Source organism: Aulonocara stuartgranti (genome assembly GCF_965226115.1).
Source record: "Aulonocara stuartgranti genome assembly, chromosome: 4".
NCBI lineage: Eukaryota > Metazoa > Chordata > Actinopteri > Cichliformes > Cichlidae > Aulonocara > Aulonocara stuartgranti.
This window is the reverse complement of record NC_138942.1, coordinates 9,293,599-9,313,667: the sequence shown is the minus strand read 5'-3', so window position 1 is coordinate 9,313,667 and position 20,069 is coordinate 9,293,599. Positions and strand designations below refer to the sequence as shown.

Genomic DNA, 20,069 nt, shown 5'->3' with positions numbered 1-20,069 from the left:
TTTGCTGCTGTTGATGCTGATTTGTATTTACTGACTCTACGAGGGCTCCTACAATCCCTTAAATAGTGAACTTGTCTGTTTCCAAGGAGATGTCAGCTTGCCAAAATAAAAGCCCTCAGTCAGTGTTGCCACTCCCTTTTCATTTTCATTTTTCTCATATTCCTTTCTCTGTCCCTCTGCTGTCTGCACATATTTAGTACTAATATGATCCAGGGAAAACTAGTTGGATGATGCAACGGGACAGCTGGGCCAGCAAGACCAGTTATTCTTCACAATTATACCACTCTAATGACCTTAGTGACAGCATGTGCGAGAATTTGTCGGGTGAGAGCATCAATGATACTGTGAAGCAACTACAACTTCTCTTTAGATATTCCTTGATGACGACTTCAGCTGAAGAGGATTGTGGTGAGATGCTAACATGGCACCTTCGCCCTCCAAAGCAGGGATATGACAGTAATGAGGGTGTGGGGTCTGTGTGTGTTTTTGTGTATTGGAGTTCTCATTAGCCCACTGGGTTTTAGTCAATAGAGGCCAGCTCCTCTCCTCCCTTTTTTGTCTCTTCCTGACAGCACACTATAGCACAAATTGGGATATGTTTGCAGTGTGTATATCTTTCAGGTGTGCGTGTACTGGTGTGTATGCAACCTGGTCAGTAATCCCCGATTTACAAGATGGCCTTCTGTTTCCCTTTTTTTATTGTTGCTTTACAAGAAGGCTCCTTCTCCCTGTTAATTAGTCAGCTGAACCCCAAGAGTTTAAACCATTATTTATTCATCATGCCCTTAGTTCAATCTCATCACTTAATAGCGAGTTAATGTGTGTCTGTACGCGTGCTTATGCGTGCATTTAGGATCAATGCCAGAAGGATGCAGGGTTCACAGAGTCAAACCGTCTAGTACACAAACACATACACACATCTTTGCAGAGATTAAAACGCAGCAAACTCTTCCTGAATAAGCGACTTCCTTCTTCTACGTCTTCTAAAAACGCCTACAGTCTGTCGTCTTCATAAAATGAGTTTTTAAAGGATTCGAGACAGCTAGACAATAGGCGGTGGGAGATTAAAAGTGGGCAGCTGACATTTGTGTGTGCTGGGATTTCTGTGTGGAAGATCTATGTTATGTGAAGGATCATAGATAGTATGTGGGTGTGTGTGTGTGTGAGGAGGGAAAGAGTAAGCTTGTTTGGCATTTTAACATGTTTTATTTAATCTGTTATGTGCTACTCATCGTAAATCAAATGACAACTTGTCCTGACATTCGACACATGATAATCCGAAATGTTTAAAAAAAAACAAGTAATACAGTACCTTGCACTTTTTTGTAATTTCAAAAATATCACGATGGTACTGTTTCTTGTAAATTGTATGGTTTACAACAAAATGTCATTCTGGTTTATTTTCTATTATACACTATGTAACACTTGTTCTCTGAGTTATTTTCCTTACAGTGTTTTTGCATTTTAAAAAGCCGGGTTGATTAATGTTTGTTCATTTTTATTGTAAATATACTCTCTGGTTATAAACCTTGTCGAATCAGCTTTTTGGCTACAGTGGAATTTGTTTTAGAATCAACCTGATCTCTTTCCAAAAGACAGACTGTGAGACAGAGTTCCCATTTATAGGGTGTTAACCTGTGTGAATATTGATTACAGCACAAGTCTTTTCTAAATCTTTTTCATGCATTTGTCTTATATTGTGGACTCTCTGAGGAGCAAGATATGATGCTCTTTGATGACAGAAAATTGCTTAACAAAGTGTTTGTGGGGGTTTTAGTGGTGAAAAGCAGCAAATCCTCACATTGCAGCACCAGAGACCAGCAAAAATTGTCCTTGATGAAGGGCATTGACAGTTAATCATTCGATACATTTTGACAGTTTTTTTTTCCTTTGTTTTGTTTTTTACAACTAGTATTTCACTACACCGAGTTATTGCTCCTGTTAGTTAGGATTCACTTTAAAAAATGCAGCTTTGCTTTGCCTTTATTCTCCAGGCACAGTTGAAACAGCACTTGAAACTCTGGAAGCGCACTGTTTGTCACTACCATGGAAAAAAGGAGAGAGATGTAAGGGTAAAATTGTTTGTGAAGAGACAGGAGAAAGGAGATGATGAAGGGCTGCGGCAGCATTTTTGAGAGCCCCATCTTACCCTCAAAGTGATATTTCTTTTTGATACATTTTCTTCCTCCTTTTCAGTCACATTGACACGACATGAACAGTCGACCTCTGGCAGCAGCTCTCTGTGGAGATGTGTTCTCACCACAAGTGTCCAGGTTATATTTAGAATATCAGCAATGGCAGATTTTCTGAAATATAAAAGCGTTTAACCTCCTCTTTCCACACTTGGAAACATATGCATGATAATGCAAGAATTTCTAGGCATTAGTTGTCACACTGCAAAATCACATAAAGACCATTGTCATGGCTAAATTATGATGTAACATCACAAACCTACAGTGAAGTGTGGAGTTACGGTTGGTCACAGGGCAATTTTAGTTATTTGGTGTGTTTGCTTATGGCCAAAAAGAAACTAAGAGTGAGTCGAAACATCTACATTTCTATCTTTTTCTATTTGGAAAACCTCGTGTCCATGAACCCATACAATCAAGGATTTTCGCTATAAGCTGTTAAGCATTATAACACAATTATAGCACATACAAGGACAAATGTCTAAATCTTACTGCCTTGTATATGAGACACTTCAAAGCCAGACCAGCCTCTCTTTAACAGGGAATTATGACAATCTAGATTAATTGTTAATCCTAATATGATAGTCTGCATAATGAAAACTAGGAAGGACTTTCATCCTTGAAATGATAGCAAATCACACTAATCCCTAAATGTTCTCAAAGTAACAACAACATACTCTGACTACATTACATAATTAACAATCCAACACAATGGGCAGCACATTGAACACATTTTATAAGCGGTCAGAAACTTGTAAATAACTCCTGAAAGAATAAAGTTATGTTGAAACCAAGCACACCATTGTTTTTCTTGTGACATTACCAATAAGTTTGATGTGTCACATGGCCCTCTTCCTATTGAAAAAACAAAAGTTGTATCCAGGATGGCCGACTTCAAATGGCCACCATGGTCACCACCCATCTTGAGGAGTTTGCCCCCTCACATATACTAATGTGCCGCAAACAGGACTTTAATATCACCAACCATTCCCATGTTATTACGGTGTATCCATATAAATGGCCCACCCTGTACTTCTAGACCAGTTAATCTGAAGTAACATGTAAATGTAACCAAAAATAACCTTCTTAAAGATATTGCGTTTGTACTCATTTATAAATCCAGTATTTGTCAAACAAGATTATTTTTCATTTACTCCACAAAGAAAAATTGCCATCTCTCTCTGTTTGTCTGCCAGCAGGAACGTTAGAAAGTTTGCAGAAAGGTACAGCATCGGCAGAGGAAGACCCCATTAGTTTTCCAAGCCCCTGAGCATCCCGTTAGCTGCATCTTAAATGCTATACCACCACCAGTGGTCACAAAAATATGATGGATGTACATTTTTAACCATTTTCAGACCTGAGATACTGGTGGATTGCTTGGCTCCAGCTAGGAGACAAAATGACCGTATGACATGAATTTTTAATATCCATTAAAAATAAAAACACCCAAAAGTTATCAAATAGATTATTTCTTTCCATCACATCCGATCAAAATTTACTGCAAAGCTGTGAAAAACATGCTGACATGTGGTCATGTGTCAGCATTGCTTTTTGTCTCTTAAGTTAACTTGTTATATTGACCCTTGGGACCCTTTTTTGAGAAAACACAGTTTGTGGCGCTGGACCACTGAAAGTGTTGCAATAAGAAAGTTTTTTATAATTTTCTATTATCCTATTAGCTCTGAGAGTATGATGACATTTATGATGAAATCTTCAGTGAATGTCAGCATATATGCAAAGTGACCTTTGGCCTTTGCACAAAGGTCTTTTTTTTGACCATCTACTGTTCCATAAATCCTATACTTATTCAGGATTGCACTGCACGTGTGAAAACAGTTTTAATCTATTTTTTTATGACTTAGAAAGCAGTTTGTTTTCTAATGGTTCCAGGTCATGATTGAAGCATGGCTCTGGGCCTTCTTCATTCATTCCCTGGGCTCTGCCGCAGCTTTATGTCCTGTTGACCAGCCACAGTGTAGCAATGCCAATGGTGGATCTGGGCTGATAATCAGGAAGACTAGATTTTTGGAGGTTGAAACTATTTGTGTCGTGGGCAGGAGATGGTTTCGGTGTTGGGGGGTGGGGGAGACCATGAAAGCAGTGCTGTAGCCAGAGGCGCCATCTACAGACAGAAAAAAATGGAACATTTGTACACACATGCTTCAAATGGCTTCAGGGTGAGAGCAACAGCAGGTCAAAAGCAGAATATAACTAGATGTCAGATGGAGATGAGAGTGCTTAGTTTTCTTTCTTCATATAATTAAAGCCAGTGTTGCATTTTTTTGACTGTAGGGAAGATGTGCATATAAGAGCAGAGCGAGGCCGAAAGAGACAAAGAAGTTGGAGAACATGCCACGAGTGACTGACAAGCTTTTAAGCTGGAACTAGAAATATCTCAAAAGCATCTAGCGAAGCATAAAGAGCTCCACAGTCTCAAGTTGGAGGAAAAAGACAAAATATGGCCAAAAAGAAGCAGGGATAGCAAGAGAGAATGGAGGAAGGCTCTATGTTTGAAAAACTGAAGTTAAAACCTGTCACATCAAAAACAAAAGTGCTCTTTATGGCATCAAACGAATCAGGGTCTTTTTAGTGTGTATGCCAAAACCATATGAGCAGGAGACTGTGAAGCCTTTCTGTTTTGGATCAGATTACAAGTTGGTAAAATCCCCTGATTTGTTAAATTCAGTGACCAATAAATCCTGCACTAAATCTTTCAATCACGCTCTCTTCATGTGTTTATCTTCCACATTTTTGCTAAGGAAATATGCAGGTGATGTATACAAACACTAATTCATTGACATGTAGGAGTTATGAGGACTAACTGAAGATGACAGCCTCTACTTAGATGTACCAATTTGTGAATACACTTCACTGAAGTCAACTAATCGATTGCAAAATGCAGTATTTTGCAGGAGCAACGATGGTTATTCACCGAGTTGATATTTGCTGGATGGTAAGGTGGAAGCAAGATATTTCAGGTGTTTTTTGAACATTAACCTCCTAAGACCCAAACTCTTCCATAACATTCATTTTAAATTTCTCTTTGATATTTGGGCTGATTGGCACCTGATGAATGTAAAAACAAAGAATTACCAGATTTTTTTCTTTTTTTTTTTTTTTCCTAATTTTTGTTTCTGAGAAAAATGAGATCCACATATAAGGATATTTGTTTAAAATTTCAATAGAACAGTGGCAGTATAATGTCCTCGTAAGTGGATATCAGGCCCTTGTAGAGCAAAATGTAGTATTTTGGTGTCGACAACCCAAAATGTGATGTCCACATATAGGGACGCCAAGTTCTTTTTTCTGTCTTTGCAGCTATGGTATAACATGGGTCTGAAGAAACTAGGGAGCCAATGATATCAATACCTTAATTCAGCTGCTGTTAAGCCGTATTCCTCCTTCTAAGGGAGATAATGGGGATGATTCTTAGATTTAATACAATATTAGGGTTGGTGTAAAGATTTTTTTCCTAACTTTGTAAAGTAAAATGCAAGAAGTCTGTAACACTTTATAATATATCCCATGCCCAAGTGCATAAATCACCTGTGATTTTCTTTTAAATTACAATGCAATTGTACTTAATGGTAGATACACTATAATAGGGTGTAACAAGTCAGGCTTTTACAGGAGACTATGTAAGTCATTGGTAAGTAAGTAATGCTTAAAAACTAATGCATGAGTAACTTTAATTATTGCATAACTTCATTCAGTCAACTTCATAATATGGCCTCCCCCCAAAAAGTACAGCGTAGTTACGATGTAAGATGGGAAAATATTATTGATTATCATAAAAGTGCACACTACTTAAAAAAAACTACTTAGTTATGTAGTGCTTAAATTAATGTACTGTTTAGTAATTTCTTTGTTTCCTGTAAAAACCTGACTTGTTGCTGCCATATTCTAGTTGTTCTACCTTTAAATATTTGTGGTAATATGTAATATAATCAATATAATCAAATAAAATCTACAGAAATTCCATTTAATTACAGGGGATTTACACCCCTAGTTATGGGTTGTACTATAAAGTGTTGCTAATACTTTCACAATAAATAAAAAATAAAAATGCGGTTTTCATTTATTTGCACTCGTTTCAGTGTTGTACTCACTGTTGTACTATACGATGGGGTGATGAGTATGAGGTGCCGTAAGGGACATTATTACTGAAACGCTCTCACACACACTACTGAAACGCTCTCACACACACTACTGAAATTTTAGCTCTCACACACACTACTGAAACGCTCTCACACACACTACTGAAACGCTCTCACACACACTACTGAAATTTTAGCTCTCACACACACTACTGAAACGCTCTCACACACACTACTGAAATTTTAGCTCTCACACACACTACTGAAACGCTCTCACACACACTACTGAAACGCTCTCACACACACTACTGAAACGCTCTCACACACACTACTGAAATTTTAGCTCTCACACAACTGAAACGCTCTCACACACACTACTAGAAACGCTCTCACACACACTACTGAAACGCTCTCACACACTACTCAAACGCTCTCTCACACACTACTGAAATTTTAGCTCTCACACACACTACTGAAACGCTCTCACACACACTACTGAAATTTTAGCTCTCACACACACTACTGAAAAACCAAGGCATTTCAGTTGAACAGGAAGGCGTTTCAGTTGAACAGGAAGGCATTTCAGTTAAAAACAGGAAGGCATTTCAGTTGAACAGGAAGGTGTTTCAGTCGAACAGGAAGGCATTTCAGTTGAACAGGAAGGTGTTTCAGTTAAACAGGAAGGTGTTTCAGTTGAACAGGAAGGCATTTCAGTTAAACAGGAAGGCATTTCAGTTGAACAGGAAGGCGTTTCAGTCGAACAGGAAGGCGTTTCAGTTGAACAGGAAGGCATTTTAGTTAAACAGGAAGTTAATTCTTGACAAGGAAACTGAAGGAAAAAGTGTTAGATTTCAAACAAACCACTACACAGATGTCTACTCAGCAACCTGTTAGTTAGGGGTGGGTTTTTATAATCGATTTATTGATTAAAATCGATTCTGGCTTGGATAACGTGAAATCGATTCATTAAAATCCTGAATCGATTTTTTAATATAAATTTATTTTACCCGAAATCCCAGAATCTCTGGTGAAACCTCACAAAATTTCAACAACCACCAAACAGCTAAGACAGTAAATGAGAGCAGACACGGCTTCTGCACAAAGACGTAAACACACAGCGCGGACCCGCGGATCAGAATCAGTGAGATGTCGCCTTTCTCACCCGACAGCACGGACACGGTCGGGGCTGAAAGCCGACAGCTCGCTGACTCTGATCTGTCGGCAGGTCCGCGCTTTGTTTTCACCCCGTTCTTGCGCCGATTCTAAAGCTGTTAGTTTTATCTCTCTCCAAACAATATTGACTGAACCAGCAGCAAAAGAAGATCCAAACTGCGCTTCACATAAACATCGTCATGAATTCCCTCACTGTTTTGCTTCCACCACGATAAAATCGCACGTCATGCACAGCCCTCTCTTTCTCTCTCTCTGTACTTCAAGAACAGTTTCCCGTCTAAAAATCTGTTTTCTGTATTATTCGCTTGCTTGTTATGCACAAGTCTACTGTTGTTTACAGCGCAGTCGGCCGCTGTTTTTTTTTTTTTTGTTTCATTTTACATACTTCCGAAAAGAAAACCTAATTTCTGCCGTTCAATACTGAATAAATTTAAACTTTTTAAAATTATGCAAAATGCAAAACGTTAGCCGTGTCTCTAATAAAACCGCTGTAACGTCAGAGGTAACGTTCATATGTTAATGGTTTTCTTTCGTTTTTGATGTACTGCAGAATATTTTTTATAAAATCCCAGGCCAGGAAAACCACCTTCATGTTTTTATGTGTTTTATCTTCAGCTACTTTGACACAAAGGCATCTGCTGTGATGCTCACACCTTTGATAAAGTCTTGCGTGTGTCAGCTTCCTTTTTTTAAATACAAAAATATGTAAATGTACTGATCTGAATTATAATATTTCTGACTGTCAAAATTCCCCATAATCAAATCGAATTGAATTGAATCGAATCGTGGAACAAATCGATTCTGGACCTTAGTGAGACAGCTGCATTACTTAACAATATATTAGCCTCAGCATAAGTCAAAATTTAGAATAGCGGGAGACGTGCATTATCCTGGTTATTTTTTTTGGCATATGTGCTTTTTGTCTTTTTTTAGCAAAGAAAAATATCTTAAAATCATCAATAAAACCAGGGAGAGAAGGCTTAGCGTTCCTCCATTTAGCACAATGGATATGATATTTACTCAAAAGTATTGTTAAGATATTCATTGTGTGTACTCATGTTGTACAGTGTTTAACTGCATTATGGTTACTGTGGTTTAACAGAGACAGTATTTTAGTTGCCACCACAAGGAGGCACTGTTTCATTGTAAGAGCACGGATGCTGCGTCATCACGCCCCTAAGAAAAAAAAAAAGTATACCACAACGAAAATGGCACCCATGAGAAAAGTTTTGCCGCATATTGATGAGGAATAAAGTTCCCAAAAATATTAAGGACATTTTTGCCTCCATCGTCATTTTCCTTCGAGTTGATCGCTGTCGATGCTGCAATACTCAACAAGTATGATGATGTTAATAATGTCTGAGACATCCAATGCTAGATGATCCATATAAAAAAAATTATGATGTAATTCAAACAGTGGCACATCATTAATATTTAGGGAAATCCAATTTTTTAAGTTGCACCAAATACATTGTGTGATAGGGCATAGGAAAAAAAAGATGTTCTAGGGTTTCATTTTCATCAGTACAAAAAGAACACTGATCCACCTCAAAGCCAAATCTCTTTTTTTAGAAATTCTGCCACAGTATTAGTTTTGTTTAAAGTGTGTTTCTTTAACTTTAGGTAGAATAGGCTATTTCATAAATTTTTAGTATGCTTTATCCAGTGTATATGAAATAACTAAACTAGAACCATGCCATGTAACCATTCTGTTGTAACTATGAAATATTTTGTCTTTGAAGAAACTACTAACAAATTTCTTATTGCATTTTTTATCAAACAGCTGACATTGCCCTAGCAATAAATTTGGGAGCACTGATGAGAAATTATTGTATATCATAAAAATTTTAATCAAATGAAGCAGAGGCAGTGGGACCAGTTCACAAAATTTGTTATATTCTCTTTGAGAACAGTTTAGACAATATTTTTCTGAAAAGTCTGTGTAACTTAGAATGACACCGTTATCATCCAACAAATCTGTTATGAATATAATATTTTTGTTCAAACCAGTCACTCTTGAAAATTGATTTTTGATTAAGTGTTATTACCCTATTATTCCATAAGGTTGAATTATGGGGAGAAGTTGAAAATCTCATTTTCCCAAAAATGCAACGTCTGTTTTGGAAAGTTTGATATCTTTATGGGGATTTTATTTGCCGCAAAATCACATTTCAAAATAAAGTCTAATCCTGTATACTATTTTATTAAACAAGAATCATGGGATGTGGAGCTAAGTAGAGTCTGGCTGTGACAGACAAGATTTTAACCATTTAATTCTAAGGGTGCCAACCATAAATTCCAATTCTGGAGTTTTGATACCACCTTTATTGTATCCCTTCACAAGCTGAGATCTTTCTATGTAATGGGTTTTATTCCTCCACAAAAATTCGAACACATTTCTATTTATGGTTTTCATGGTATTTATCGTTTTTTTATTTTTATATCATTTACGTGGCGCAAAAAAGGTTGGGGACTGCTGTACTAGCAGGTTGCTGAGTAGAAATCCTTGTAGTGTTTTGAAATATACCACTTTTTCCATCAGTTTCCTTGTCAGGAAACAACTTCCTGTTCAGCAGAAATGCCTCTGGTTTCAGTGGTGTGTGTGAGAGCGTTTCAGTAGTGTGTGTGAGAGCGTTTCAGTTGTGTGTGTGAGAGCGTTTCAGTAGTGTGTGTGAGAGCGTTTCGGTAGTGTGTGTGAGAGCGTTTCGGTAGTGTGTGTGAGAGCTAAAATTTCAGTAGTGTGTGTGAGAGCGTTTCAGTAGTGTGTGTGAGAGCGTTTCAGTAGTGTGTGTGAGAGCGTTTCAGTAGTGTGTGTGAGAGCGTTTCAGTTGTGTGTGTGAGAGCGTTTCAGTAGTGTGTGTGAGAGCTAAAATTTCAGTAGTGTGTGTGAGAGCGTTTCAGTAGTGTGTGTGAGAGCGTTTCAGTAGTGTGTGTGAGAGCGTTTCAGTAGTGTGTGTGAGAGCTAAAATTTCAGTAGTGTGTGTGAGAGCGTTTCAGTAGTGTGTGTGAGAGCGTTTCAGTAGTGTGTGTGAGAGCGTTTCAGTTGTGTGTGTGAGAGCGTTTCAGTAGTGTGTGTGAGAGCGTTTCAGTTGTGTGTGTGAGAGCGTTTCAGTAGTGTGTGTGAGAGCGTTTCAGTTGTGTGTGTGAGAGCGTTTCAGTTGTGTGTGTGTGAGAGCGTTTCAGTTGTGTGTGTGTGAGAGCGTTTCAGTAGTGTGTGTGAGAGCGTTTCAGTTGTGTGTGTGAGAGCGTTTCAGTTGTGTGTGTGTGAGAGCGTTTCAGTTGTGTGTGTGATAGCGTTTCGGTAGTGTGTGTGAGAGCTAAAATTTCAGTAGTGTGTGTGAGAGCGTTTCAGTAGTGTGTGTGAGAGCGTTTCAGTAGTGTGTGTGAGAGCGTTTCAGTAGTGTGTGTGAGAGCGTTTCAGTTGTGTGTGTGAGAGCGTTTCAGTAGTGTGTGTGAGAGCTAAAATTTCAGTAGTGTGTGTGAGAGCGTTTCAGTAGTGTGTGTGAGAGCGTTTCAGTAGTGTGTGTGAGAGCGTTTCAGTTGTGTGTGTGTGAGAGCGTTTCAGTAGTGTGTGTGAGAGCGTTTCAGTTGTGTGTGTGAGAGCGTTTCAGTTGTGTGTGTGAGAGCGTTTCAGTTGTGTGTGTGAGAGCGTTTCAGTTGTGTGTGTGTGAGAGCTAAAATTTCAGTAGTGTGTGTGAGAGCTAAAATTTCAGTAGTGTGTGTGAGAGCGTTTCAGTTGTGTGTGTGTGAGAGCTAAAATTTCAGTAGTGTGTGTGTGAGAGCGTTTCAGTTGTGTGTGTGAGAGCGTTTCATTAATAATGTCCCTTACGGCACCTCATAGATGAGGGTATGGCTTGGGTAGGAAAGACTTTTCATGTGAGTTGCTGACTGATGAAATACTGTGCTTTGTTGTGGGAGATCCGTCTGTTTGTCTCTCTGTCCATCTTCTGGGAGTTCTCTGGTGAGATGAATGTCTTCTTGTCAAATTGTAGACTCCCTCCTGTCAAACACACACTCCCAATCCTATTTATAACCAGACACTCACTCAAAAATGCTAATGAGTCTCTGGGTAACAACCTGGATTCTGCTCTCTGCTCTTTCCCCACTGCCTTTCTGGCCCCCGACTCTAACGGTTGATTTTTTTTTGTTTCTTTTTTTTCTGTCTTGTTCGGTGCACACCTCATTTCAGCCCACTTCTCCACTCTCTTTCTTCACTTTTCAGCTGTTTTTCAACGCTTACCTGAAAACCATCAATTACTCCTCTCTTCACTGCCCTCTTACTGCCGGCCTCTATATTCCCATTTTTCTTTTTTTGCTCTCTAAGTTTCATCTACCTCAATACTTAGGTTCTCTTCCTGTCTATCTGTAGCAACCATTGTCTCTCTGTCAATCTCCATCTCTATTTCTCTGTCTCCCAGCTCGTTGTGAGTCAGTGCTAGTTCTTACTGGATCAGCCATGTGCGGCTCTGCCAAGTGCTCTGGTGCTGTGGGGCAGAACATTTAACAATTGTCAGATTCAAGCTTCATTCAGCTAGCAGGTGGCAGGAAGAAAAGATTGGAACAATCGCTAAAATAGAGACATTTTTGATGTCTTTTTTTAATATTAAATACTTCTGTATTCTCCCTTAAAGACCTAGGATCCCAAAAGAGGCCTGCTTTAGTTTTAAAACTGTGATACCCTGCCTATTTATGTGTGTCCAGAGAGGCAGCTTCTCTGTGGGTGTGATTGGCAGCATGAGGCCTTAAGATTGAAGGAAAAACATTCAGTCAGATTGGCCTTGGGACTCATCATAACTGACATTTAACTTGAGTAAATGTTACTTGGTGCTCTTGAGTTTTAGGGAGTAGGTGTTTTTGGCATGCCTGTACCAAGCCCTGCAGCTATTAGTCCCATGATATAATACAATAAGTGACTAAAAGTATACTATAGGGAGCACTGTAGCATTCAGAGCTTTTACATGGTATAATATGGAATCAAAAGGTTTCCTGTAAATTTAAATTAGTGGAAACTAAATGTTAAATGTACATCCCGATAAGCTATCTAAAGTCAAAAAAAGCAAACTAACCAAAAAGCAACAGAACTCATTTGATGTTCTCTCTCCTTTGGTTTGATTGATTTTGACTGCTGCAGTTAAAGTGTTTTGAAGTGGTGGCAGCAACATTGGCTAATCCTCGTCTTGCTGCAGTAAGCCATTTGGGAGTGAGCTGAGACACTGAGGTTAGCCTGGAAGGGCACAGTAAACTTTACTGCTCTATTTCTAAGTTTCATCAACTAAAATTGCTATTCACCACAATAAAAAAAGAAAGAAAGAAAGAAAACTCAAACTCAGAAAGTGACATCATTTATTGGTTTTTGAGGTTCATTTTTACCGCTTTAAGACCTTTAACACAAGAATTGCAAAAGCCTTGTGATTTTGATGATTTTGGCTTATACTCATGAAAAATGGAAATCCAGTATCTCGTTCTTTCAATAGTAATTTACTCAAATGAAATATTCTACAGTATAAATAGTGTGTATTTCACAGTCTAGTTCAGCTCATAAAGCTGTAATCATGGAGAAGACTGCTGACTTGATAGCTGTCCAGATAACAACCATTGACACGCTCCATAATCACTGTAAGCCACAGAAGGTCATTGCTGAAAAAGCTGGATGTTCGCAGAGCGCTGTATTGAAGCATATTAAGGGAAAGTTTAGTAGAATGAAAAGTGTGGTAGGAAAAGGTGCATAATCAACAGAAATTACTGCAGCCTTGAGAGTCTTGTCAACAGATGTTGATTTAAGAACTTGAGAGACCTTTGCAAGGAGTGGACTGAGGCTGGTGTCTGTGCATCAAGAGTCAGCATGCAGACGTCTTCAGGAAAGGTGCTACAACTGTTGCATTCTGTATTAAGTCCCTCCTGAATCAGAGACAACATCAGAAGCATCTTCACTGTGCTAAGGAGAAAAGGGACTGGACTGTTGCTCAGTTGTTCAAAGTCCTCTTTTCAGATGAAAGTACATTTTACATTACATTTTGAAATCAAGGTCCTAGAGTCTGGATGAAGAGTGGAGAGGCACAGAAACCAAGGTGTTTGAAGTCCAGAGTGAATTTTCAACAGTCTGTGATGATTTGGGGTGCCATGTCATCTACTGGTGTTCGTGCTGGTTGGTCCACTCAAAGCCAGTGCAGCTGTCTACTAATGTCCGATTGATTTTAGACATTATAACCAATATTGGCTATGTGCTTATCTATCAGTATCTGCATTTGCAATCCTGATAAATGACATTTAAAAGGGTAAAAGACAGATGGGAGAAACCCTTCAACCATGTTATTATTGCTGATATTAAATAAATTGTCCACCAGAGGGCACTCCATAATTTCCTTGTTGGCAACACAGATGTTTGGGAACGCCAGAAACACAAGTATAATCTGGCAGAGCCTAATTATAGTAAATAGGTAAATACTACGCTTAACAGATGTTAGGGAAATCTGTTTAATATTTCGTGTACCTAAAGAAACAAATATCAGCTGCTATATCAGAATGTTGGATTTTTAAATCCAATATTCACCAAATATTGATATCAGAATCCTACAGTGTTTGGAATATACTGTCTACCAGGACTATGCTTCATGCTTCCATTTGCCTACATCTTCGAACTTTCCACAGTGCCAAAACTACTAGTTTGCTCACTATGTTATTGGTGTGTTTGCTTGGCTAGCTAACTCACCTGACATGAATCAGGAAAGAATCTGTGGTCTGTCATCAGAAGAAGATGAGGAACACCTGAACCAAAAGTGCAGACGACCTGAAAGCTGCCATTTGTGGTAAAGGAACGCCAACAAAGTATTGAGTTTATAAATGCATGTACTTTTAAGAAGTTGGATTATTCTGTATTATATTTCTTGGTTGATCTTAGGAAACTTTCAAATAATCTGAGACACGTGACTTCTAATTTATATGAGCTATAAGCCATAAAAAGCCTTTGAAAAAGTTAAGAAATATTTGCTTAATTATGAAAATGTTTTATTAAATGTTTCCTCTTAGACTCGTATGGATACAACACACAGTTGACTGCTGAATGCTAACTAAGTTATTAAAACACTAAAAATTTTTCAAACCAAAACCATAGCACATGCATCTGAATGTGCTGTACCACATAATAATTCATATTATTTGTCAGGTAATGCCACTTAAATGCTAAAAATAAAATCTAAACTAGTGAGATAAAGAAACAGAATCACACCTGCAGTTGTTGTGAAGGGAGGAACGATCTCAAATCAGAACTCTTCAGGGGGTTTTTGTGCCAGACCATAAACGTGCTTTTTAATGGTCATTTTAACGTGAGAGTCTGTTGGGATTGACTCTCGTTTGGATCCACCCTCAAGTGTCCATTTGAGGAACTGCCGGTCTTGGCATCTCTGCATACCCGGAGGCTTCTGCTTGATTTCGCACATTAATTTTGTTTCAATTGGTCCAAGCTTGACCTAAAGTGGGTACCTCTTCTCTGTGGGTGGAACGGTGTTGGATTCATATTGATTGCTGTTTATAGCACCGGGCTTGTCGGGGGGTTGTCTCTGTTGTTTTTGTTGTTGCATTGGGCGCTGTGTTGTGTTGGCAGCGACAGCTTGTTAACGTCTAACTCGTCATCTCCTCCTCCTCTTTCGTGCCAACTGGCTGCTCTTCCCCGCTCACCTACAGTACATCACAACAGAACCCCACGCATCCATCTGTAAAACTGCCCCACCCCATTCATCTTTTTGCACGCCAACCCAAATGAAAGACATAGAGACATGCAGTAGAAACGCGAGATAAAGGAGGAAAGAGACATCTTTAAGAGGCATGACGATCACAGGGCACATGATAAATGAATAGGGAAAACAGACAAGTAGCATAGATTGTTGCAGAGTTTTGTCTCCACTAATGTGATGCCTAGAAGGACAATTGTTCAAGCGCAAGAGAAGATGAATGAGAAAGATGCAAAATTTTATTTAGTTAAGACAAGGTAACTCAATCTTGCTGTACTTCAAAAGCGATCGGAAAGCACAGCGACATGAAATAATGGTGCATTATCTAGAGAATGCAGCATCCCACTATTAAAGCATAATACTGTAAGTTACATTGAACAGAAGCAATACCAGCTACAGAGGATCCACTTATTTACTAGATGAAATGTCTTTCAGATGCCCTCTAAGCAAGCTGCTCTGCTTCTCTGTGGATTATTGGAGCAAAAAACACTTGAAATCAGGTCATGCCTTTTTTTCCTCATGAAAAGAAAAAGAAATTCTGGAAAATAGTCTCTAATGTACAGCAAAAAAAATAAAGATAAAATTCACTAAAACCATGCTTTTTAAAGTTTTTATAATTCCCTAAACAGAAGCATCATCAGTACTGACAGACGGTATGATCATACCATATAATATAAAGAACAGTAACATTTAAAAATTGATTTTATCCTCACCTGTGTAAAAGCTTGCACAGTGATGGGGAAACTGTTTTTTTAAGTAGTGAACTTAAAAATAAATGTACGCCTGGGGATCTTTGAGTTTTAGTTTCTCCTCCACGTACACTGTACAGTGAAGTCATTTCATTACATCGACAAATCCTGCCATAAACACAAAATGGCAAACATTTTATTGACCATAATTCCCAGTTATACTGTGACAGTGTCTCTAATATACTTTATATTTTCTGTGCTTGGCTTTTGACACTACCGAGGGACACATACTGAAGTAAATGGTAAAGTTCAGCCTGCCAGGTTGAATTTGTTGTTTTGACCTTTGTGATGAAGACAAAGAGACAGACAACGGAGATATGGAGGAGCAGGTGGAGCTGCTGTTTTGGAGTGTTTAGTCGAGCTTCTCCGCTACCCACATTGTGATGCCCTCTGGGGACTGGTTAAAAATAAGCAATTACTCTGACACCCCACTAGGGACTGCTGTGTGCCGTTCATCTCCCCCCTCTACTACTGGGATCACAGCAGTCATGACAAAGCCCCGCTAAATAAGCTGAAATCCTAGATATGGGAATTCCTTTCTGATCTGTGTCACAGTTTTCGCTTGACTTCAAATGAACATGGCGTCTTTGTGTTTGTGACACTTTTTCAGCATGCGCGTTTTCTGATCCGACTGTCCTAATAGATGAGGGGTTTTGTTAACACAAAAGCAGACGACTTGAAAATGTGATTTGAAGATGAAAGAGGCGTGTTTAATTTTTTTCTTTTTCTTTAACTTAGCCCTTTAAAAGCCGTTTCCTACCAGACATCTGGAGCAAAACCCACCTCCTACCTCCTATCTTCTGATTTTCTATTTGTCTTCTCTCTGATCCAGTTGACAGAGAGCAGTTTGTACTGTGACACATGATGATCCGTATCATAACACAGATTCATGTGCCATGTTGTCTCAGCAACTTGTAATCTCCGCTACCCTGCTTGTGCCACATCTGTCGCTAGCTACGTCTCACACCATAATGCTTGTGCAACCTTTAACCATATGCTTGTTGTGTGTGTGTGCGCGCGTGTGTTTGGGGGTTAGCTAACTGCTGACGGCTTTGCAGAACAGCTGACCTGTTGCCAAGGTAACCGATCTGCAGTGACAGTCGCTGTCAAACTCATAGCGGCTAAGTACTGGTTGTTTTGATTGATCCTTTATATTTCTTTTCCAGTTTCTTGTAGGTAAGTTTTGTGTGTGTTTTGTTCCTCCAATTAAAAAAAATTCTGGCAGCGGCATTCCAATTAAACTGTCAGGATAATTCCCATCAAAGAGGAAAATTGCTTCTGTTTATTGTCACAATTTGAAGGAAATCAGCAATTCTGTGACTGTGACTGCATGCCTGCCCCTCCAGGTAGAAGACATGAAAAGCTAATTGTAGCTTCTATCTAGGAGCCAGAAAACACTTTAGCAGAGACAAAGATGACTGTGGTAAAGGTCTAGCTTATCCTTAGGCTGTTAGGGCCTCATCATTGATCCTTTTGGCTTCACATGGTGCCAACACGATGCCCTACAGCTTCTTGTTCCCATAAGAGTGCCTAACAATTTCATTAGACCACCTGTCTTAAATAAACAAGAAATAACAAAACCTGTTATACACTGTTATTTATTAGGCAATAACAAAATATTAATATTTTTACAACCAAATTTAAGACAAAGGACTTATTTGAGCAAATCTGCATTAAAAAACGCCACTGTATCAGAAAGTACCCTATGTTTTCATGTGTGCCGTTTGAGAAAAATGAAGAATAGCAAATAGATTTGTTATCAAGTTGAGCACATTGACATTTACAAATGATAATGTTGCCGATTGAAAGGCAGCAAGGCATGCATTTGTTTCGGTGCCAATTCACATTTTTCTCAGTTTCACTGTACTCACATTTAATCCTGTTTGATTTGTGGAGCTGAATGCTTTAACTTCCCCCCCCTCAATTTTCGGGCATCTCTCTATTGCTCTTTCTACATCTCTTCATGCCATTTAATCAGCTGATGTAAGTAATGAATGAATTCCAGTACATAATGTAATCCACCACTTTGATTGATGACCCATGGTCAGAGCCTAACTAATCTGACAACAGATGTGTTCCTGTGGGAGATTGCTCGTTAGGTTAGCCTGTTGGCTCTGTCTGGAATGAAAATGCTAATACTACAAGAGGCTTGGCAGCAGGTCTGTTGGGAGGGGTGACGGCAACTACATGTCAGAACCGGCTCAGTAATCCTGCCCTATAAAAATAAGTAACCTTACCAGAGCTGTGGTGACAAGATTTAGTGTAAATTACACATCATTACATGATCATTTGGAAAACTTAGACACACAGCCTCAGCTTTGCAAATTAGGTTTTGGCTTTCATTCCAGTAAATTGATATTAGAATAGGCATAATCTTATTAATGATGTTATTTTGGGGCCGACTGTTTAATTAGATACAATAACAAGAAGAAACAGTAGTAAGTGCTTGCAGTTACCCTGCTTGCCTATGCAGTGCTGTGTTTCTTTAGCAGTGGAATGCGTCATTTGTTAGCGTTTATTCAGTGTAAATAAATTAATAAGGGTTGTAGTCAACTGTAAGTCATTAAAAGATCACACTCATTGTTACTGGAGAAGGTATATTAGCTCTATTCAAACAATATCATGGGTAAATTCCTTTGTCTTTGTCACCTCAGCATGCATTTTCTTTGTTACCTTTTAAGAGCTTTCAACAATCTGGTAATTTATTTAATTTAATATTATTCATCCTGTCTGATCACTGCAGAGAAGAAGAATGATTTCTCGCCCGAGGAAAGAATACCCTCAACACTTCCATCATGTACAAGCATTTTTATGTTAGTCGTCTTTTATTTCACAACTCTTTTCATTGTGTACCTGCTGGTTTTACCCAAAGGAGCATTTTAGAAGTTGAAAGCTGGTTCTTGCGGTATCTTTGAAGAGCCATTCCACATCTCTCACTTTTACCGAGATTCAGTTTGACACCTCGGGTGTCTTACCGAGACTGTTGACATACCTGCAGATGGATGTTTTGAAATCAGCCTGATGCTGCCAGCCTGTGGAGCAAAGAAACAGGAAAGCACGCTGACCTGTCCAAAGCAAACTTAATGAACCATCAGTCTGTACTATAACAAGAAATTCACTTCTTCTGCTTGAATCTATTTCTAAAAATGTATGTGCTTCTAACACTACTTCCTATAATTGTGCTTGTGGGTGGCCCTCAGAGATTACAAAGGTGTATTTACATAAGAGTGCACGCCAGTGAATCCAGCATTCCCCTCCTATATTGCCACGAAGGAGGGGAAAAATACATCAAAATTGATGCAGCAGAATGCTACCTATCGTGCAACTAGACCACCAACAGCTTACATAGCCTTTCTAGCTTCTCAGCCTCAGATTTTTTTTAAGTTATAGGGTTTAGACCCCTCTGTGTTTTTCAGTGGTACTCCCACAAACATTTGAAAAGACTTTTACGAGTAATATGGGTGGCGCTCTCCTTTAACGCTGGGATAATAGATTTTTTTGGCCGCTGGCAGCAGGGAGAGAAGCTGACAGAACTACCACTCAGACATTACATTATTTTTACATCCAGGATGCCAGGAGAATATGAAAGTTGAGATCAGAGGAAAATGATGTGCAATATAAAATAGGAGCTCTGTAGAGCAGTAGGGTTGGGTGGTCATTCTTAGTTATTGCACCAGTTATTTGCTTCATTATTATATATACCATGATTATAGTGGTCTTTATGTATGTTTTAATAGCTTTTTACAGTCCGCATTGTCTAAAGTAGGAGCATAATACGGGAACACATAGAAGCACAGCTGTAAAAAGCTTTATAGCTCTCTTAGTACTGCTCTCATCCCGTCTTGCCCCCTCTGTCATTATAACCCTGCTCATCTTATGAATATGTAAACATTCAGGTTATCAACACAGATAGCGAAGGCTTCTTAAATCTTCCTTTTATATCCTCAGATTTTCATTGCTGCCTCAGCTACTCGACCAGATTTCACATCATCAGTCATGTTATAGTTAGGGTGTGCTGCATTATAAACTCTAGCAAGCATCTGGATATGTGGATATGTGACTGTGTGTGTGCAGGTGTGTCCTGCTGTTAATAAAACAGGGCCTGTGGGGCAGATAATGACCCATTAGACCTAA

At 38.9% G+C, this 20,069-nt stretch overlaps 1 protein-coding gene across 3 annotated transcripts in view; it reads left to right on the top strand.

Moving 5' to 3' along the window:
• The first annotated feature begins 205 nt into the window (after positions 1-205).
• srcin1a (SRC kinase signaling inhibitor 1a) overlaps positions 206-20,069 on the top strand; it is a 78,896-nt gene continuing 59,032 nt past the window's right edge. For all 3 annotated transcript variants that reach the window (XM_082531000.1, XM_082531002.1, XM_082531001.1), the window contains exon 1: positions 206-408. In XM_082531000.1, the coding sequence (XP_082387126.1) occupies positions 228-408 (181 nt within the window). In that variant the 5' untranslated portion in view covers positions 206-227. The remainder of the gene's footprint in view (positions 409-20,069) is intronic.